Source organism: Dysidea avara, chromosome 1 (genome assembly GCF_963678975.1).
Source record: "Dysidea avara chromosome 1, odDysAvar1.4, whole genome shotgun sequence".
NCBI classification, from domain to species: Eukaryota; Metazoa; Porifera; class Demospongiae; order Dictyoceratida; family Dysideidae; genus Dysidea; species Dysidea avara.
Window position 1 is genome coordinate 12,085,343 of NC_089272.1, and position 23,866 is coordinate 12,109,208.

The 23,866-nt window shown below is 39.1% G+C and overlaps 1 protein-coding gene across 24 annotated transcripts in view; it reads left to right on the forward strand.

Moving 5' to 3' along the window:
- LOC136256582 (AMP deaminase 2-like) overlaps positions 1–23,866 on the forward strand; it is a 264,091-nt gene that overhangs the window by 36,727 nt on the left and 203,498 nt on the right. For all 24 annotated transcript variants that reach the window (XM_066049582.1, XM_066049589.1, XM_066049572.1 and 21 more), the window contains one exon: positions 22,171–22,300. In XM_066049582.1, coding sequence (XP_065905654.1) covers positions 22,171–22,300 — 130 coding nt within the window. The remainder of the gene's footprint in view (positions 1–22,170; positions 22,301–23,866) is intronic.

The window sequence follows — 23,866 nt, forward strand, 5'->3', positions numbered from 1 at the left end:
TCATAGCCTGGGTTGCAGAATTAAAGCATGGAAGTTGTGTGTTGTAGTAGTTTGCAAAACAATCAATTGTGTGGGGCCCCACAGACTATATAGTTGCCTAAATGTATCACCAGCAAGGCTCCAGTCATCACAGTGAGCTGTTTCATTTTTCCTCTTGAGATCCATCTCTATGTGTATCCGTCGTGCCACAGAAATTGAAAAAAAAATAGCTAGAGCCTCTTCCTGTAAATCAGGCTTCCTGCTCCCTACTGATAATATACGTACAAAATTTTGATTGTCAGTAAACTATCGTACTCTCTCATTGGCCAGTTTAGATTCCAGTGTGTCGAGTATCAGTCTGATAGCTCTAAGCTCACGCCGAGTGGGCTCTTAGTGGATTTCTTATGCGACCAGGGGCCTTGGGCTATGGGACATTGATGATGTACTGTAGCCAGCGTAACCATTGTCACTGGCATCCGTGTAACTATATACCACTCTTAAGGTAGAATTCCCCACCCAAATATTTTTCCCATTAAACCTCTGTATTTTGGTGTTCCAAATTAGGAATTCTGCTCTAGCTTCCTCTGATAATGGCAGTGCCTGGGACCAACTGACTCTGGTATTAAGCAAAGCATACAATCCCCTAGCCAAGCAAAGCATACAATCCCCTAGCCAAGCAAAGCATACAATTCCCTAGCCATTAACCTTGCTACCGGTCCTATTTCCATTGACATGAAGATGATTTTTCCTGTAAGGTGGGACAGGGTCCAGCGATGTTGCTTGCTATCTGACATAGTTGTGATTCGAGGGCATCAATTTTCTGTTGTGGGACTGAGACTATGCCTTCTGCTATGTCAATTTCAAAGCCAGCCTAGCACATTGTTACGATGGGGTCCACTTCAATTTTTTTGATGTTGGTAATGAAGCCTGCACTACAGAGGTCCTCCTGGATTTTCTTGCTGGCCTTCTGTGCATGTCCACCATCTGCACCTGCTGTGATGCTATCATCCAAATACACTACTACTGTTATGCCTGGATTTCGCCAGTACCTTACTAGGGGTCACAACAGTTTGGTGAACAGATAACATGCTGTAGCTTGGCCAAAAGGAAGTACACAGAACACGTAGAATTGTTTTGAGAGGCCTTGACCCCAAGAAAAACCCTATGTTTTTCCTGTGAGAAGTTTCAGGGTCACCTTCACCTACTGTTGGCAAAATTGTCATCCAGAGGATAGCAATGGATGCTATTTATCATAAGCACTGCTTAACAGGGTTTTTTACTAGGTTCAGATCTAGCACGCACCAAAAAAAAAATGATTACTGGTGAAACCAAACTGTCATTTGAAGCCATAGCATTTGCAGAACTTATCTCATACATAGAAGTAATAAAGGAGACAGAAGGCAGTATCATCAAGCTCTCCAATTTAGTACAACTGTACAAGTCTCATCTTGAAAAGCTTGGAGAAGACATTTCACAACGGATGAATGCAGCATGACTTAAAGAGAAACTTCTTATGCAAATTCCTGATCTGGAAGCTCATAAAAGCAAATATGAAGTCATTATGTCATTCAAGGAAGATACTGGAGATACCCTATTGGAGGCAACAAAGAGGAATCAAGACAATGATGTAGTTGTCCTCATGTGTGCTGCTGAAATAATCCAAAATGAGATATTTCAAATGGAATACAGATCTAATGGATCCTTGCTTGATGATAACCATTCCACTTCTCTATTAGCATTAGTACAAATGATACTTTATTTATTTATTTATTTATTTATTTATTAATGCTTTACAGATCAAATAACACAAGTACAGAACATTAGACAAATCAAAAAGGGAAATTACATGATCTGAGGGTCAGCTAGCCACCAGTGCCAGCTGCCTTAAATTAATTAACTACTTAGCTACTTATTTACAACTAAACTTTACTTACGTACAGTACAACTACAAAATATTAAAGTTACATGAGTGGGGAAGCTTACTACAGTTCCTACAAGGACATAAAAAATGCAAAGTACAATTGCTGTTAGTGTCAAAAGTATTTGTAAAATGATTCCATAAAAAAATAATAAGTTTATGTTTGATAGTAGGGAGGGAAAGGGATAAGTCAATGATAGGTAATGCATTCCACAATCTAGGGATTCTGTAAAAATATGAATTTGCTGTAATGACATTGTCAGAATTTCTGTGGCATAACTTGCTGCTGGATGATCTGGTACGACTGTTGTTGAAGCAAACATGGTCGGATATGTTGAAGCTACTAGTAGGGGAGTTCAAAGATTTTATTAGAAAAAGAACATCATGTAATTCTAACACATACATCAAAGGTAAAAGCTTCAGATGAAACAATCTTGTTTTGTAATCCATAGTATAGTTATTCAATATAAATTTAGTTGCACGGCGCTGGACTTGCTCCAACAACAAAATGTCCTTCATAAGATGGGGTCGCCATAAGGCAGAACAATATAAAAGCTTGGATCTCACTAGAGTTAGATATAGTGTTTTTCTAGCTTGAATAGAGAAGGTGTTCTTAAAAGTTCGGCGGAGTAGGCCAAAGGACTTATAAGCCTTAGCCACTGTAGAATCAATATGACTGGCCCAAGACAAATTTTTGGAGAAAACTATTCCGAGGTCACGATGTTCTGTGACATTAGATAGTTGAACACCATTAATGAAATAGTTTGTGTCGTGTAATGTGACCTTGAAATGTAAAACGACACACTTCTTAATACTGAAAGAGAGATCATTATCAAGACTCCATCCATATAGGGAGTTTAAATCATTCTGAAGTTGGTTGGAGTCAGTGATACAATGGATTGCCTTGAAGCATTTGAGGTCGTCAGCAAACTTAAAGATTGTGGAATTCTCAACTTTATCACACAGATCATTAACAATGGTCCCAAGATGCTACCCTGAGGTACACCAGATTTAACAGGTAGAGAGCAAGATAAACTATTATTGACCAAAACACGTTGACTACGGTCAGACAAATAGGACCGTAGCCATGACCACACATCACCTGTGATGCCAGCAGACCATAACTTCAACAACAGTTTAGTATGTGAAACACTGTCAAAAGCTTTGCTGAAGTCAAGGTAAATACTATCAGTTTGTTTCTTGTCAGAACATAGATCATCAAAATATAGTAACAACTGTTGCAAAGTAGATTTGTTTTTACAGAATCCAAATTGATGGCGTGATATGGAGTCTGAATAGAAATCAAGAAGTTTGTTATGTACTAGTCGTTCTAAAACTTTAGATACATTGCATAGTAATGAAATAGGCCGATAGTTTTTGACAGAAGATTTATCACCCGACTTATAAACAGGTATTATGTTGTGGCATTTCCAGTCACTGGGAATGACACCATTTGCCAAAGACAGAGAAAATAGATGATGTAGAGGTGCAGTCAATGAATCTGCACAGCTATTTAGGACTTTAGGTCCAATATTGTCTGGACCAACAGCTTTAGAAGTCTGTAAAGATCTTAACTCTTCAAATATGTCTTGGGAACTGAGAGTAATATCAGGAATAGTACTGGATGGAATGGACACCTCTTCTAAATTTGGTAAAGGGGTGGCAGCATCAGTAAAAACGGAGTAGAAATATTGGTTAAACAGTTCAGCCTTATCCTTATCTGACACAGCTTTTACAGAATCGTTGACTAAAATTGAGGGAAGGGATCCAAACTTGGTGATACTTTTGATATAATGAAAAAGTTTTGGGTTCTTAGATTGTGCGTAACTGTTAATCAGTTCTTTCTCATAAGTTTCCTTTGCATTATATAACTCTTGTTGGGTGAGCTCTTCAAGTTGGATCAAACGTTGTAGGGAGGCAAGAGTAAAATGACGACGTAATTTTTTACGAAGAGTACGGAGACATTTAAGATGATGTCTAATTGTTGGAGAAGACCAGTTGGGATACTGAGTGGGTTTTAGTTTGATTTTAGGAAAAATACTTGGTGGAACTAACGTTGAGAAACAAACAGAGAACAACAAGGAGGTGAAAAGTGCTGCTATATCTATTACCCAGCTCTTGACATTCAATGCAGTGAACCGTAGCAGAAAAAGCAGCAATGATGTACGGCACAATGTGGACCAAGAAACAAGGCTTCCACTTTACCTAGGGCTTCTTGTTCATAACAAGACAAGGAAGCAAGAATTGATTGACATTCTATTTAAGAGAGGTTTATCAGTGTCATACAACAGAGTACTTCAACTGTCTACAGATATAGCAAATACTGTTATTGACTAGTATGAAGATGATGGGGTTGTGTGCCCAGCAATCCTGAAAGGTCTGTTCACACCAGGAAATCTTGACAACTTATACCACAACCCTACATCTACATCAGCCCACACTGCATTTCATGGCACTGCATTGTCAATGACACAGCATGTCACAGATGAGAGTGTAGACCTTGAACATCATTGGAACAGACCATTACTCCATGAAGGAATTGAAACATCTAAAACCATTAAGCAGAGACAATTATAACGGTCGGTCATCGGACATTTGTCAGGCTAATTGGGCTGTTTGGCAGTGCATTAATTCATTTGGCCGGTCATCAATGGCCGGTCATCAATGGCCGGTCATCAATGGCCGGTCATTAAAAAAAAAGTTTAATAATAATAAACTCGACTATAATAGTAACGTACATCGAAGGAAAGCTACCAGCATTGTTGCAAAGCGTTCAACGCTAACTGCCTTCAAGCAACTTACCGAAGATACGTATGAGCTAGTACATCGTCAAGGGGTGTGTGGCCGCTAGCTACAAAGTCCGGAGGTAAGCCGTAATTTTTATGTTTGCATTGTTCACGGAAATTAAATGGCGACTAGAAAGCGTGGTCCCTCCACTACAGATTCATGTGCAAATTCAAGCAAGAAAGCTGCGAGAAGACTTTCCAGAGCAACGTTTGATAAATGGAAGAGGGATAACGAGGTAAGTCACCAGACGATGTCATGGTTATGTTGTGAACTAGAGAGAGACAAGAATTTTGTTGCAACGCTCTATTGTTCCGTGTGTAAAAGATTCGAGCAACACATACAGTCTGGGAGGAACTTTTCTGTAGCGTGGATCACTGGATCGGCTAATAAGAAACTGAGTAATGTTATCGACCATGCCAAGAGCGATGCTCACAAGGCTGCCATGTCAAGACTACGTAATGAACAGGTAAGACAAAGTGGCTCGTCTGTAGTTTTGAGTTCTAGGATCAGTCAGTCTTTGTTAAATCTCGATGAAACTACTAGGCAAAGAATGAGAAAGAAATTTGATGTTTGTTATATGATGGCTAAGGAGAGTGTCCCATTTGTAAAGTACCCAGCGATTTTAGAACTGGAGAGCCAGCATGGTGTTAATTTAGGTCCAGCTTACAGGACCCCTGATTCTGCTAAAGCATTTACAAGTTATATAGCTGAAAGCCTCCACCAAGAGTTTTTAGATAAACTCTCCAGTTCTACAGGCCCTAAATTTTTCAGCTTTTTGATAGACGGCACTACAGATGCTGGGAACCAGGAAGACGAGTTGGTTGTGTTGGTGTATTGTGATAAAAATGAAGCGACAAGTGAGATCACTACTTGTACACACTATTTTTCAGTGCATACTCCATCAAGGGCTGATGCTAGTGGTATTTTAAGTTGCATTAGGGATGCATTAAAGCAAGTAGGCATTGAAGATTTATTGGATAGTGAGTGTGTGCTGGGAGTTAAGAATTTTCCTGTGTTGGTTGGTGGTGGTACAGACGGAGCAGCTGTCAATGTGGCAGGAACTGGTGGGCTAAAAGGTCAACTAACGCAAGCATTACCTTGGATTTATTGGTCATGGTGTTATGCCCATCGCCTCGAACTTGCTTGTAGGGATGCATTCATTAGTCCATTGTTTTCTGCCATAGAGAATTTGCTTCTCCGTCTGTACTATCTGTATGAGAAGTCACCGAAGAAGTCACGTGACCTAGCTGCCATAATAGAAGACCTAAAGGAAATTTTTAGTTTTCCAAATGGTGGTAATCTTCCAGTACGTTGTCAGGGCACAAGGTGGGTTTCCCATAAAAGGAAAGCCCTCCAGCGGGTATTAGATAGGTACGGAGCTTATATTGCTCATCTCATTGCACTGACTGAAGATAGGTCAATTAAAGCAGAGGACAGGGAACGCTGCAGAGGTTATTTGCACAAATGAAAGCAACCTAAAATATTGATTGGTTGTGCCATGTATATTGAGGCTTTAAAACCAGTCTCACTGCTCAGTTTGTCATTGCAAGGTGAGGGAGCAGATATTGTGTTGTCTTTGGTGAACACCATGAAATCAGTGAAATCACTGAAGAAGCTGACACAGCAAGAGGTCAGTGAATGGCCAATGGTGAAGCTTGTTAAGAAGAGGTTGAAGGACGCAGATGGAAATCAGGAGTACCAAGGAGTGGCTATTTCAGATTTTGATGCTACTTTAGAGACATGTAGTAGGGATGTGATGGCTGATCTGCGACGCCTTGATGGCAAGATCAAAGCCCGCCTAGAGTGGTCTGATACTGATTTACTGAGGGCGGTTGTTGCATTTTTAAGCACCCATAATTGGCTTATGAGGGAAGACACTCAAGACAGTGATGAGGAAGGTATTATAGATCCTGATGAGGTAAGTAGTGATATGAGGGAAGCAGTGGAGTACATAATCACTGTATTTCGGGCTCCACTAGAAGCTAGGGTGTTTTCAGCAGAGGCTATTCTTGATGAGCTTGAAGAAGCAATTAGTTATGCACGAAAATATCTCCCTATTGCCACAGAGACCTACAAAAAGATTTGGTACGCATTGCATACTTGTCCAGATGCTTCAAAGTGGCCAAACGTCCTCATGTTGTGTCAACTAATCTTTAGCCTACCATTTTCTACCAGCCGAGTTGAGCAGGTTTTCTCTCGGTTAAAAGTGATCAAAACTAATTGTAGGACCAATCTCCAAAATGATACGTTGCATGCTCTCCTAGAGATATGTGTTGAAGGTCCTCCTTTATCAACTTTTAGTGCTGACTCAGCAGTTGATCTGTGGTGGAGGAGTTGTTCTACCACACGTAGAGTGAATCAGAATCCTAGGAAAGAGTATAGGCAACGGGAGAAGGTGAATGATGAGGAAGATGGTAGTGGTAGCTCTGATGATGAAGTTACTTCTTTCCTAGATGATTGGGATGACTGGTTCTCAACAGACTCTGGACTTTAACATGTGCGTCGTAACGATACCTGTAACCAAGTGATTAGGTTGCTTTATACTCTGTTGATAGTAGGCATCATGTAACTTATGATCGATCATGAACTGCAGCTACATTATTTATTATTATAATGAATAATCATCATTAATAATGTAAATATTCTCATGTAATTTTAGTTACAATTTAATAACAATATTCACCAATTGTAAATATAATTAATATGCATTATTTAATTTTATTGTAAAATACACATACGATTGTTAGGGCTGAGCAATAGTATCGATAGTGCGATATATCGCGATAGTAAATCACTATCGTTATCGCGATAGTAGGGATATCACTATCGCGATATTTATGATAAGCTCATATCTGCATTAAAATGGTATTAATAACCCTTCTATCAGTCGGTATTACCAACTTTCTTACAAAGGAGTGGCCTGTATTGTGTAAAAGCTTTACCAAAAGTCCACATTCATCGGCCACCCACACAGTTAATTAACAAATGTCCTGTGCATGCAAAATATGGCTGCAAATAACTAAGACTTTGTTAAGAGCAAAGTGTTTCATAAACTATATATCGGGATAGTATTCACTATCGCGATATTTAATGAGTAACTATCGTGATAGTAAAATTTTTACTATCGCTCAGCACTAACGATTGTACAATGCCAATATAGTAATAATTTATATTAAAAAATGATTTTCACTAAATGTAAAATATAAAGTTAAAAGTTGTAAAATTTAATCCTGAAGTACCCATTTTTTTCAAAATTTTCTGGGGGGCATGCCCCCATACCCCCCTAGCTAAGGCATGCCTATGCACCTTCCCCCTTACATATGTCTGATCAATCTGATGATATGTCAGATCAATTGCTAGTATGGCCTGACATAATGTCAGACCACTTCAAAAAAGTTATAATTGTCTCTGTTAAGCCTGGAATCATACTGTGAAATTCCACCAGCAGCACTTCCTGTTGACAAGCCATCCCCTTGAAATACTTCAGGAAATGCTACCGCTCAATGTACAAGACTTGAATCTGATGAAGCACAAGTTTCCTGGCTGAGAGAGGTTGTCCAGTTGCTGCAAAAGGACCAGCTTGATCAAGACGATAATATCTCATGGTCAGCTTACTTTGCACATCTTCAATTTGCTGTTCATCATCCACCTGCAATTTCTGCTTTGATGCCTTTGTTCCGTGGTAATGCACACTCTGTGGCCATGGTAAAGCATGGAATGGATGTTATTATGAAAGCTACTGAGCTTGTGAATCCTGCACAAATTCCAGTCTTAATCCTTGATCAATCACTATACACAATTGCAAAGCAAGTACAATGGAGTTGGCCAAGCATTTATGCTGAAGAAAAGTATGTAGTTCTTATGGGTGGACTCCACATTGATTTGTTGGAAGGAAGTGGTTGGGCTGCCTTTATGGCTTTTGCTAATGTTACGACAGAGGGAAGAGCTGACACCCTTCAGAGTGGTTCACACACTTCAAGAGCCCAGTGTGCTCATCGAGTATCAGCAGTAGCTTTATTCTGTCTACAAAGTCAAGCATTCACGGCATATAAGGATAATTTAGAGGTTGATAACATAACAGCAAAGCCATTTCATGAGTGGTGTGCAGACATGGAAAGTAGTCACCCACAATTCTTTTCCTGGGGCAAAACTCTGAAGTTAGAGGTTCTCTTCCTCCAGTTCATGCGATCACAAAGAGATGGAAACTTCTTAATGTACTTGGAAGCACTGGGTAGCATTATCCCTTGGATGCTTGCCATGGATCACTTCCATTATGCGCGATGGCTTTCAGTACATGTGAAGGACCTCATGCAGCTGGAAGATGAATGCCCCACAGTCTGGAATGAGTTTCTTAAGGGGCATTTTGTCACTCAGAAAACCTCACACAAATTCTCCATGATGGCCCATGACTCAGATTCATGAGTAGTTGAATGCTATTGTGAAGGGTGATGGTGGAATAATAGGAATTACTGAAAGTGAATCAGCAGTGGCGGATCTAGATGGGTTTCTGGGATGTCGACAGAAACCTCCTTTTAAATTTAGCTCAGTGGCAGTATCTATTGTTGTACTGGCAATTTATCATAGCAAACAACTATATACCACTGTATTTCAGTAGCATGCATGTAGTTACACTTACCTAACACCATTTATAGCTATTAAACCCTCAGCAATGCTTCACTTTTCATCTCCCACTGCATTAAAAACGATCGAGATACTCTAGAGCAGTCAAGTAACTACTCTAATAGAGCAATCAAGTAACTACTCTAATAGAGCAACCAAATCTACAGCTTGTAGTCACCATATTTGCTCTATAGTTAGCTATGTAGTATTTACAGTTTAAAGCATTAAGTTTATTGTAATTGCTAACTAAAATCTAAAATCCGATCTTACACAGCTTCTAAAATCTCACTTTTCTGGAGAAATGTCATCAGATGTCTTATTCAGCTATACTAACTTTCAGAAACCCCCTTTTAAAAATCCTAGACCTTCCACTGATCAACTATGCGGCGCTGGATGATTGCTGGTCCAGATATGGCTAGGATAGTAAGTGAGGTCAACATAAAACAGTGTAAAGATCCAAAGAATAGTCACCATGAACAAACTCAAGTACGCAAAACAGGTTTGCAAGAAATGTGAAGAGTGTGTGATAGATATTTTCAATGAATGGGGAAACCCTTTTACAGAAATGAGCTCAAATTTGTTTGCTGTTGACACAAACGTACTCATGACTAATTAAGTTGTTCAAAGTGTAAGAGAAGTTGAGGATCTAGGTAAAGCTCAGTACAAGGCTTTTGTTGATGACCTTATGATCAACTTGACCAAACCAATCTATGACACTATACCAAAGAACAATCTAATCTTATTTAAACCAGGCCGAGAAAAGAGGTCATCAAAAACAAAGACAAAACTCTCCAACGTGAAGAGTGACATAGAATTGTTCTCCAGGATGTACATTTCTTGTCAGGCTAGAGAAGGAGAAATGGATGTATTTTTTTAGCACGAAAGTCATGCTTGGCCACCATCACTAGCTGAAAATAACTCAATGCGTCATAGCAGCAAAGCAGATTTGTTGAAATGTCTAGAACCATTTGTACCAAGTCCACCATCACCACCTGAGGTAGATGTAAAACTTTTTGATGGAGCAGCCCTTGTTCATACAGTGGAGCACAAGAATGCAGTCTCTGCTGTCAAGACATGTAAGGATTATACAGAGAGTTTTTTTGCCCTATTTATTCAAACAACTTCACATTGTCAAGCAGATAGATGTAGTGTGGGACTCATACAATGCCGACAGCTTAAATGCACATTTGAGAGGGTGCCATGGTACTGGACTTCATTTGTGTGTATCTGAGAGAACACTTATACCTCAGAACTGGAGGAGCTTTTTGCGTGTTGATTCCAACAAAACTGAACTCTTCCAGTTTCTTGCTTCAATGATTAAATCTGCTGTCACACCTGAGGGGAAGATATTTGTCAACACAAAAGGAGAAAGAGTTATATCAACCAGCACATTAGACATCTCTGCTCTTCAGCCTTGCACATAAGAAGAAGCTGACCATCATATTATGCTTCATTGTGCTCATGCTTACCAACATGGTATGAAGAAGATTATGGTACATGCAACTGACACAGATGTGCTTGTACTTGCCATTGCTACAGCCAGTGTATTGGAAGGATGCTAGCATTTGGTCACAATAAGAACTTCAGATACATTGCAGCTCACACAATTGCAGCTCAACTTGGAGATGATTGGTGCAAGGGATTGTTATCCATGCATGCTTTTTCAGGCTGTGATACAGTCTCATCTTTCTGTGGTATAGGAAAGAAAACTGTTTGGGATGTTTGGTGGTCTTTACCAAGCCTAACAATTCTGTTTGGTTGTCTTTCTCATTCTCCAGAGGCAATTACTGATGATTACATGAAATATTTGTGGTTTTATTGTACAGCCGTACTTCCCAACTTCTCACTGTCAATGCTGCAAGAAAGCAACTCTTTTCCTATGGGAATAGAAAGCTGGAAAATCTTCCTCCTTCGAGAGCAGCTCTATATCAGCATGTGAAACATGCATCATTCCAAGCAGGCTATATTTGGGGGTCAAGCACTATTAGCTAACCCATCTCTTCCAAGTCCTGGTGATTGGGGTTGGAAGAAAGATGCAGATGGAAAATGGACACCATTATGGACAACACTTTCGGAAGCTTCAAAACAATGCAGAGAGCTGATCAAATGTAACTGCAGGAAATGCTGTCTTGGACACTGCAAATGCCGCAAGGCCAACTTGAAGTGCACAACGTTGTGCTATTGTAGTGGACAATGCACTGAGCAAGAGATGCAATAAATTTGAACAATAGTTATGGTATATTAAGTTTATGACTGTGTTGTTTAGAACAAGAGTTAATAAAGTGATAACATTTGCTTAGAATGTAGTTAACAAAACAACTAATGTCAAAGCTAAACATCATGACTAAAGCCATACTGAGCTCAACTTTAACCAGGAAGCCTTTCTCTGATGAGCTGGTTCCACTTAAATTCAGCATGTTCTAAAACCCCAAATACCAAGTTTCATGCTTTCTGCCAGAAGTGAACATCTTCGCCTTTTTGTTGCATATCCACTCCACTACAAGTGTAAACATGAAAGTGATATGTCAGCACAATACTGAGTATATGCAGTGACACCCAAAGGAAGGTACCAATTTTTATGAAAGGAAGGAAGGTACCAAAAACCCCAAGGTACCAATTTTTATGCTTTCTGCCAGAAGTGAACATGTGCTTCACTTATCTACTGCACTATACTACTAACACATCATTCAAAGGAGTATTGTGGACACTACTATTTGCTGTATCAGCTGAGCCTGCATCAACAGCCCCTTGTACATTGACCCCATCCTGCTTATTACCCATACTACTATCAACCCATTTGGTAGCACATCATCCAAAGGAGTGTTACAGTCACTACCATGGGTTAAGCTACAATCGACAACCTTGTGTGTAATAACTGAGATAATAAGTCACTCTCTAGAGATCCTTGGATACATATACATGAAATTGACAAGGAGAAAACATCCTTACCGCCTGGTAGATTCTTGTAAGCGTTTGAGCGTTAATCGGATGACTGCAGGTTTGACGCTGCCTAAGTCCAGTCATGGATTTTTTTTTCTCCTTTCTCCACCTTTTCAAACACACTTTCTGTAACAACTTTAAACAGGCTGTAGGACCAGGTGTCCTACAGACCCTCAGCACTTGTGCTGTAAAGCCTTAATCAATAAATTTAAAAAAAATTTTAATCCATCATGCTTCTTTCCCATACCACTATCAACACTAGTAAGTAACACATTACTCAAAGGATATGGTTTGGTTGTCCCCATTGGACACTATATGCCTTGAGGTGTCTCATCTGTTAACAGTTAAAACATGAGCCTGGCATCTGGGATGGGGGTCCTCTAGGCCCAAATGCTCTGGCAGGCATTAGCGGCTAGGGAGGCGGTAGGGGAACAAACGCTGTTGATGTGGGCAGTGGCATCACTGTGTGTGTTGGGAGTCTCTTTTATCATAGTCCCTAGGTCCTCTTTCGACGCATCTTAGCTTCCATTGACTTCTCCGCATCCACTCATTTCTTGGCCTCCTTTTCATCTTTCATTATATCCTCCTGTAGGTACTCCTCCACTGCCTCCCAGCTGTACTATGAGCGGTCTGCAAAGCAGATTAGTTTCTGTCTCTCTTTTATAGCCTTCATACCTTCTTCCAACTTCTCTTACTAATAGCTGTCTTCAGGATGGCCATGGCTTGTCGCTGCTTGGGCTTCAGCTTCTCCAGGGGCCTGACTGCTGTTTAGACAGAATCATTTCGCTGGGTGTTGAAGGTGGACTGCCTTTCATTCCCTTATTGCCTAAACTGCGGCTGTGCTGGCTCCCTTTTTATACTATTCACTAGTTACGCCGTTTCCTCTTGTCCAGCTGCGACATTGCTCTCCAGGCTGTCTAGCTTTGTGAACATCTCATGGCAGCTCTTGTCGTGGGCACCTTAAGTGATTCCAGGTTCCTCAGGATGGCCTTCATTTGCTGTTTCATCTCATCCATCACTGGTGTGGTAAACGTATATGGGAAGATTATTGTAGCTGTAGCTGGTGATTAATGGCACGCTGCAACAATGAAATAGTATTACTAATTAACTAAGAAAAGAAGTAGTAGCCTTCACACTGTTGCATCTAGTAGTCTAGAATGATATGTATTCACACCTTAGACTTTATATATATACTCACTCACATGACCCACCACACAACACACACGCAATTGGGAGATTATTTTCTGTCTAATTCACAAGTTCAAATGACATAAAATACATGTGTCTTGATCAGTCAGCAGAAAATTCATTTAAGTGCTGTATATAAAACTTCTTGACTTACCTCTTTATGAAGATCAACTTGTTTCATTTCTTTCCTAGAAGTCTAGGAGACCAGATATGCTATTTTCTGTTGTTTTATGCCAGTATAGTTTATTGTAAAAGGCATATTCACTGCATCTTGTGAAGTTGTTTAACCTGCCGTATTTCAAACTGGTATGAACAAATTAATCACCTGAAAGAAAACCTTACCTGTCTGGAAGTTTTATACAGACTTTAAATAGTGATATCCAACCTCGTATTGCTAACACAGGCTGTATAACCTTCTGTAACAACCAATACTTACTTTCATCAAGTTATCACTAAGCGAAATATTGTTCCTGGATGTCTGCGTTTCTAAATAAAGTTTATTTTAGTTTATTTCGTTTTGTAACTAGTAGGTTATCATATTTCAAAGTAAAACTTTAGGCATCGGATAATTAGAGACAAAAGGTATTACGGTCATGGCACCTGTTAGCTGATTCAGTTAATGGTGTTTCTGCAACATTGCAGTTGGAGTTGAGTTGGCTTCAAAGTGTAATAGGTTTTCAATGGTGCTGATTTCAAATCTGACAAGCGTACAAGCCGAAAACGTAAGGTATTGCTAGTATGGCAGGCGTTTATACTAGGGCCCAAACGAACTTAGATTTTCATGGTTCGAACATTCATTACTTAAAGTTCACGAACCTTTCGAACTTGAAGTAAAATTGGTTAACACATGGTTTACAGTAACAAGTTAACAATTTTAAAAGTATACACATGGTTTAAAGTAACATCTTGTAGCAAGTTCACAATTCTAAAAGTACACACACATAGCTTGAAGTGATCATACTAATAAACTGTAGTTGTTGTGGAGAAAAATCAAGGCGTTTACATTATCCCTGCTCAAACTACTACGTAGTCTAGTGACAGTTAAGCCTGCTACTGAAAACAGCCTTTCACTACTTGTTGAAGTTGCTGGGATAGCAGAGAGGTTGAGGCGGGGATAACGTAATGAGTTAGCTTTCCACCAAACTAGAGGATTAGAATTCCTAGGTGTGCATGTTTCAGAGAAGTACAAATCTACTTCATCCTCTAACCTTACAGATGTATCATTTTCTTCTGGTCCAAACAATATGTCAAGTGCCTTCTTTTCCATTGATGGTTGAGCCTGTGATTCTGAGTTTGAACTATCACTGTCAATTTGAAGGTTTTGTGTTTTATGTCTTATTTCTGTTTTAACTTCACATATTTTTTCTACAGAAAGAAATTTTGAAGTTTTGTATCGAGGATCCAAGGCTGCTGCAATCACTTTGATATCTGAAGAAGCAATGTCATTCAAATCCTACCTACTTTTAATTTGAGAGTCGACAGACATCGTGAATCTTCTAATATTTGTGAATCACCTTCTTTAACCTCTAAGTGCTTCAAAATTCCAAAAAGAACAGGAAGAATGGATGATATAGATGATGTAGACTCAGAACACAGATGATTTGTTCCTATTTCTAGTGGGTGAAGAATTTTCACCAAATCACCAAGTAGCTCCCACTGTGCATTTGACAAATCTAGCCTTCTATGCTCCACCCTAGTAACAGATTCATCTGCTATAACAGCCAAAGCTGGCCACCTGTTTTGAAGAAGGGACTGACACAGTTAAAATGTACTATTCCAGCGTGTTTTACATTCATTGACCAGTTTGTGTGTAGGTCGATTCATACTTTCTTGTTTCTTCCTTAACTCTTCAGTAGCCTGTACACTGTGATGGAAATGCTTGACCAATGTTTTTGCAGCAGCTAAAGATTGTGCTATATCATTTATGCCAAATCCTACAATAACACACAATTGTAAGCAATGAACTGCACAGTTCAAACTATTCCACTGTTTGTCAGCTTCTAAAAGACGCCCTGCACGTTGGAAATTGGAGCCTTGGTCATGAACAATATCAAATATACTATTGTTATCGATTTCATACTCATCAACAACTTCCTTCAATTTCTCCACAATGTTGTCACCTGTGTGCTGCTCTGGAAATGGATATGTAGTCAGCGTATAGCTCCTCAGTTCCCAACACTCATCAATAAAATGAACAGTCAGTGAAATATAGGCATCATTGGCAAAGCTGGTCCAAATATCTGTTGTCAGTGAATACTATGTTGTTTTTCCACTTTCAGCTAAAATTCTTTTAAGCTTTTCCTTAGCCATGGTATACTTCCGACGAATAACATCCATTCTGTGTACCGATAATGGGATAACATAGCCAGGCTCCAGGTAGGATAAAAGTTGCTTAAACCCTTCCCCATCAACAACTGCAGCAGGTCGTAAATCTTTTTCCAACATGAATGCAATCAATTCTGTAACCTTCTGGGCATGTGATGGCGGGCACTTGCTGCGAGTAAAAAAAGCATCCATGCTAGTTTTTTCCTTGCCATGGGAAGCTTTGTTACTTCCACTTTCGTTTCATTTATACTTCTCTTTGTGATAGCGAAGCAAATGTTCTCTCAAGTTACTTGTTGTTCCAAGGTAAGAGTATTTATTCTTGCACAATCCACACAACACTTTCTTTCCACCAGGTACCTTCGTAAAGAAGTCCCACACGTCTGAGCGAAACTTTTTCGGCTTCGGCCCTTCACTGCCTACAGAAATACTTTCTGTTTCACTCTCTTCAGTCTCTCGATTGTCTTCAGCGATTTCCTCAGTCTGAGATTCACTTATAAGGCTTGTGCTCGAACCACGTGTAAAACGCACACTTCCTCCAGATGTGGACGCCATGTTCTAAGCTATGGAAATTATTGTACACCTTTCTGTATACTATTTAATTGCATAATTCAAGTTGGTTAACCCGCATTCGAAGATTCGTTAGTTCGAACGAATGTTTGAATTCAGCTAAGTTCGTTTGGGCCCTAGTTTATACTACATTTTACTGGCTGTATGCAATATTTTCTCATGTATACACTTAGTCGAGTATATTAAGTTGTTTTAGATATATTTGTAACATAGCTGAGCTGAGCAATGTGCATACTAGTTCCACAATTCAGTTTACTTGCTCTGTAATATCATGGAATGGATGGAACATTGGATGAATCTTATCACTGGACTGCTGTGTGATGAGATAGGGCTGTATGCTGAAATTATGCAATAGATTTTAATAGGATAAATTGGTATAGATGGGATTAAGTCTAGGAGACCAGATATGCTATTTTCTGTTGTTTTATGCCAGTATAGTTCATTGTAAAGGCATATTCACTGCATCTTGTGAAGTTGTTTAACCTGCCGTATTTCAAACTGGTATGAACAAATTAATCACCTGAAAGAAAACCTTACCTGTCTGGAAGTTTTATACAGACTTTAAATAGTGATATCCAACCTCGTATTGCTAACACAGGGCTGTATAACCTTCTGTAACAACCAATACTTACTTTCATCAAGTTATCACTAAGTGAAATTTTGTTCCTGGATGTCTGCGCTTCTAAATAAAGTTTATTTCAGTTTATTTCGTTTTGTAACTACTAGGTTATCGTATTTCAAAGTAAAATCCATTAAAATTTAGGCTTCGGATAATTAGAGACAAAAGGTATTACGGTCATGGCACCTGTTAGCTGATTCAGTTAATGGTGTTTCTGTGACATTGCAGTTGGAGTTGAGTTGGCTTCAAGGTGTAATAGGTTTTCAATGGTGCTGATTTCGAATCTGACAAGCGTACAAGCTGAAAATGCAAGGCATTGCTAGTATGGCAGGCGTTTATACTACATTTTACTGGCTGTATGCAATATTTTGTCATGTACGCACTTAGTCAAGTGTATTAAGTTGTTTTAGATATATTTGTAACGTAGCTGAGCTGAGCAATGTGCATACTAGTTCCACAATTCAGTTTGCTTGCTCTGTAATATCATGGAATGGATGGAACATTGGATGAATCTTATTACTGGATTGCTGTGTGATGAGATAGGGCTGTATGCTGAAATGATGCAAGGATAAATTGGTATAGATGGGATTACTGAAGGTATTGCTCCAGAATTAAGCTAATTTTTGCAGAAGCAGTAATTTTCCTTGATGTAAGTTTGATACATGGTTGAAAGCACTATGTCCAGCCTCTTACCTGTAAACACGTTAAGAATAGTATTAGTGGTTTGTATGAACAATTTGAGTTGGTATAGTTGTATGAAAAATTGTAGAAATCGCTAGCTAATTTTCCCTTCAGTGCCATTTTTCCTATGTAAAATGGGCCTAATTTTAATGACATTGTAATAGCTGTAACTTCACTATAGAATACAGTACTGATCTGAAATTTTTGGTAGAAGTTACATGTTAGTAGTTTATATGGGGTGTGTCATTGGTGCTAATTGAGAGTTGTTGGACATCACTACTTTAAATGTGTGGTGGAAGCTGTAGACAGCTCATGCTATTCGGAGTTGTGATAAGTTAATGTTTTTAAAGTGTGTTATATCAACAAAAGTAGCTGGGCAGTTTAATAGAGCTTGTTCTGTCTACTAGGATGCTTTGCTGTGTTCTTTGGATTTCCACATTTGTTTGCACATTACCACACACTCTGTTCAGTTAGCTTTGTATGGCTGCTCTTAGGTAGACCGGCTCCTGACTAGTACATTTTCCCATGAATTATGTACATGGAGATACAAACTAACGTGAGAGATACACTCCAACCATTATCTGTAACAGAAACATCCTATCCATAAACTGGGATGAGAAAACTTGTGTTCAGAAACTGAAATAGCTACACACTACCCAAAATTTGGGATGGACACCAGTAGGGCTGGGACAAAGCTTCGGATGTTTCATGGGTTTGAAGGCTAAGTAAACTTCGAATTATAAAAGTATCCTTTGAAGCTTCATAATACACTATTCTACAAATGAATTACAAATAAATGCCGTTATCTCTTTATTGCAACTGTTTATTCATCTTGCTTGATCGATGTTTATTTCTTCGCAAAATCAATATTCATGTGCTATGCCCACTTTTAAACTATTGCAGATTAGCTTGCTACCATAGTTGTAGCCTTAAAACACCTTATAAAGTGATAGATAATGCATGTAAAAGTGTTCTTTTAGCTGTTAGTTGTTGTTTACCTATCCATGATTATAGTATGGTTGACACGCCCATTTACAATCAATCAATCATGTCATTCAGTACTGTTGCTATGCACTTTCCAAATGCTTACAAACTGATTAGAATAAAACTAAAGAAGGATGTGCATAAATATGAGAAAACTTGAAAGCTAACACTGAAGCTTCAACTTATCGAACATTTTATTAGCGAAGGTTAATTTCAATATTCATCCCCACCCTAGACAACGGTCACCTTAGCTCGTGGAAAATGTGTTCTATCTTTGTTATTGGGTACAGCATGCCCACCCTGGCTCATGTCAGGATAATGGATGCAACGTGCTATCTCAGTTCATGGATAAAGTGTTCTTAAGTATTGAAAGCAACTCACATCTTTATTTTAGTTACTAGATTGTGGTACACTCACTTCAGCTCAGGTTCCTATCTCACAGGATATAGCATGCCCATCTCAGCTTCAATTAAGTGCTTTTTATCTCAGTTACTGAGTGTAGCATGCAATTGTCAGGTCCAATACACAATCGCTTTCAGATGTAGCACACCTATCTCAGCTCCAATAGAAAATGCTTTTATTTTGGCCATGGGATGCAGCATACCCATCTCATCTCCAATAAAGGAACATTTATACAGTATTTCAGCTAGTGGGTACAGCGTGCCCATCTTTGAAGTGCTTTACTTCGGTTATAGGATGCAGTACGGCCATCTCAACTTCAGTAAAAAGTACTAATGTATTTGTGAGATATTGGGGCAGCATGCCCATATGCATCTCAGCTCTAATGGGAAGTACTGCTACATCAGGTTACAAATTTGGCAGTGTCAGTTTCGAGGGCAAAAATAATTTTACATTGGTTATTGGGTGAGTGCAATCCACCCATATTAGATGAGCGTGGCAGATAATGTGTTTTGGTCTCCAACTACAGTAATAGGACTGTGACTCTCAATACCAAAATGGGAGCACTATTATGTAAACTGGAATAGGATGCTATGTGAGATACATAGGACATCATGAACATGTTGCACTAAATGACTGCAATAGGAGCACATTATTTATGTGCTTAGTGAGAGTGTGACCCCCGATACTGAAATAAAAAATGCTTCATCCATGAACTGAGATGGCTACACAGGGAACACATAACTGACCATGACATTTGAAACAGGGACCCACCGTCCACCACAGCTGACATCTATCCATATAAATGATCTGGGAGGTGGTCAAGTGTTCACATCAGCGATAAGCTTGCTAAATGTCATCATGCCTTTAGTAGCTTTAAATCTGCAGAATAGAATAGTGGGGGGGGGGGGGGGGGGGGGGTAGGACGTTAGATACCAAGCGGTGGAGATCAAATTCCCCCAACCTCCCAGGATCATAACAAGGGAACTGAATCAGAACACATTATCCATGGAATTGAGGTGGGAACACACTATCCATAATACTGAACTGTTGTGGACACGCTGCACCAAATAGCTAACAGAGATAGGAAATCAACATGTAGTCCATGACCTGCAGCATGCTACTATTGTTGTTAGGGTCCAGAAGCTCCTTGACGATGCCAAGTTGTACCGTGACAAAGTATCATATGGTAGACCTGACAGCGAGATGTCACTAGGTAAGTGACTGGTTGTCTGACTAAGAAACTGTGTAAGGTCAGCTGTAAATGCCTGAACAAGTGCAAGTACCTTTATCCTTGGATGCGATGCAGTAGTCCATCCATGGTGCATGCTAAAATATAGTACTGTACCCCAGATAGAGTGGACATTACAATGCCAGGAACTGAAGGGTCCACAATAGGAAACTGGACTTGAGCAGAGACAAACTACGAGCTATCACTCTGATATGGCTCTTGCAGAAACAGGTAAAGTAATCCAGTTGTCTCCACAAGCTGCTCTTTACCAATCACGTGCTGGAGTTACCGGATCTGCAAAAAAGGGACATAATCGCACAAGCCTAAATTTACAATATAAGGCATTGAATACATTGGGTGAAATACTGGAATATTACATAAACTTTTTAGCCCCTCTTTTTTAGTGAAGGAAGGGACTAACAATAAAAACCTGGATATCATCTCATTCGCCTGCTCAAGAGGAGTTGGAAAATCTTTGTTTCATTGCAGTAGACCCAAGGACACATACATTATAAGTGTTTGTTTACGTCATGTCGAAGCAATCATATGCTATCAACTTTTCTTCATGAATTTCACCTTTGTATGCAGTGAGGAAGGGCGACTAAAGGACAAATGTACCCAATGATTGATTACCCTGTTCATGGTGAACACAATGGTGAAAATGTTAGCTCTGTACCTCAATCTGTTGGCAAGTTACAACCGTTTTTGTAAGCGCCTGTAATGTATTTTCCCTATACTTGCTGTACAAATCGATTTTTCTGTTGTTGCTACTTTGTAGAGCTGTAACTCCCAAAGTTATTGGTATATGAAGCTGAAACTTTGCCATTGGGTACACTTGGCTAAGTAGATTATAAATATTTAATAAACGGGAATTTGAAAAATGCGATTATGTCCTATTTTCACAGATTCGGTCACATATACTAGGGTGCCTGCTGATCCATCATACAGTATAATAGTAACTGTATAGTAGGGACGACAAAGGAGTAGGCGTGGCCCACCAAAAAATCATCCAAAAACCAGCCTCAATTTTCCCTGATGATGATGAGGCAGTATTGGTGAGGTAAAACTAAGCCCAAACAAGCTTTCAGATTGACCCGAAACGCTTTCAACAAGTTGCTACGGAATTTTAAAATTATTTTTATTCAACGGAATTTTCTACTGACTGAGTAAGTAACTGACTGACTGATTCCTTCAGACAAGCATAACTCGATAATGGCTAAGGCTATGGGCTTGATTTTTTCACTGTTCGATGTCGCTTTGGCCCGACAGGTGCCTTTTGGTATACTGCAGTATGTACAATGCATTCTTCATGAACTTACCAGTGTCCTCCTTTGTGTCCCATTCATCTTTGCTGACAGGGAAAGGTGTTGATTTGGCACGAGCACATGATGGCTTCTCTTCGAAATGGAAATCGTCCGCATTTTTCATAGTTGCTATTTTGATTACAAAGGTGCTTTTCAAACAGTTGTTGATTCGTATTGCTGTGTAACAGGTTGAACATAGCCGACAGCGAAGCGTAATGGATACTTCACTTTTCAGATGATAATTAATAAAATTGGGTGCAGTACCATTTCTTTTGGTATGCGTAGATTGTAGAGGTGCTTCCGGAAAAGTTCTTGATTCATATTGCTGTGTAACGGGCTGACAATGAAGTATAATGGATACTTGACTTTTCAGACGATAATTGATATAGCTGGAGTGCACGGCACCTTTTCAGATGCGGTATGCGTGGGTTCACCAGTCATAACAAAATTGTTTACAAAAAGAAATTAACAAACAAGTACACAAAAAAATTTGGAAGTTTCAACTAGAGTAGGGACCATAGTACATCGATAAAATGTATTGAAACAAGTTGGAGTAGTCCATGATATTAAATCACAGTAAAGCAATAAGAAGTGTTATATCCCTACTGTGATTTCCATTACTAACTAGCAAGTCATTCTGTTATTGCCATCTACACTATTTGGAGGCATGCTTCAATCTCCATGTTTTGCTCAATGAAGTGAGAGAATTAGCTGCTCAGAAATCTATTCCACATCGTGACTTCTACAATGTTCGCAAGGTATATATATATTTTTTTTTAACAGTGATAACAGTGTACTTTGTATATTTAAATCCAAGAGTGTGGGAGTGTCAAAGTGCCGCGCTGGGTTGTAACTACCATACAGCTAGAAAGAGTGTGCTGCTGCTGTACGATACATTAGTACATAGTTATCACCCTGTTACGGAGCCACTCAATCTCGTTTGTGACATCATAATAACCACGAATGATATTGTGTACCAATGGAACAAAAAGCCAAATAAGGAAAAACATTGATACAAAACACACCAGTACAGTACTTAAACCTGCTAAATCTTACAATAAAATGGACGTCTGTATTTAGCGGATCACGGATCGGCGGATCATGTGATATGCATGCTCAACTCGATTTTGAGCACTGGGAAATATTTATACCCTAGTGTAACATACAGCATACTGTAGAATTTATATTTTATCCACAGGTAGGAACCCTGAAGAGATTTCAATCGATACTATATAACTATAATAATTAGAGCACGCGCGTATTGAAAATTTAACACACGTACAGAGTAAGATTATTTTAATTCACCTTAAAACTGAATCACTGATGTATTCTTTACACCAACACAATATTCAATAGACTAGTTCTGTATTGCAAAAACAAACGACAAAGGATACGCTAGTGCACTCACGTGTGAATAGGCTTCTAATATGTTGGTGTGTATCCTTTGTCGTTTGTTTTTGCAATACAGAACTAGTCTATTGAGTATTGTGTTGGTGTAAAGAATACATCAGTGATTCAGTTTTAAGGTGAAATAATCTTACTCTGTACGTGTGTTAAATTTTTAATACGCGTGCTCTAATTATTATAGTTATATAGTATCGATTGAAATCTCTTCAGGCTTCCTACCTTTGGATAAAATATAAATTCTACAGTATGCTGTATGTTACACTAGGGTATAAATATTTCCCAGTGCTCAAAATCGAGTTGAGCATGCATATCACGTGATCCGTTGATCCGTGATCCGCTAAATACAGACGCCCCAATAAAACTGTTAATATCCTTTACACAGTAACACTACAAGTTACCATTACGATAGTTTAACAAATGTCATCAACAGTCTGTGCCGATTTTCGCTCCAGCAATCAGTCTCAACAGTCATTATGGTGAAGAAATAACTTCTTTCGATAATCTCTAGCTTCATTGTTCTATCTCGGAATACAATAGCCACTTGTTGGTCTTTTTTTTTCTTTCTTTCACGCAACGCAACACCACCATACCAACTTCTGACGAAGGTGAACTGTACCTGGAAATGCTGCTGCTCTGTAACATTGCTGTTCACTACAGTTTATATGCAGTATGCAGGATCTCTGTTGTAGCTACGAAGTTGAATCTCCACATAATTTGGACGAAATCTTGAGCACAGTGACAGGAACTCAAACTGGAACTTAATTTACTATCCGTAAACTTCCATGCACTCCCACACACTGGGATATAAAATGGTTATATCCCATATACTCGGATGATATCATTGTTACTTCGGCTCCATCTCAGACTCATGTAATAACAATGATATCATCCTTGTAATGGGATATAACTATAACATA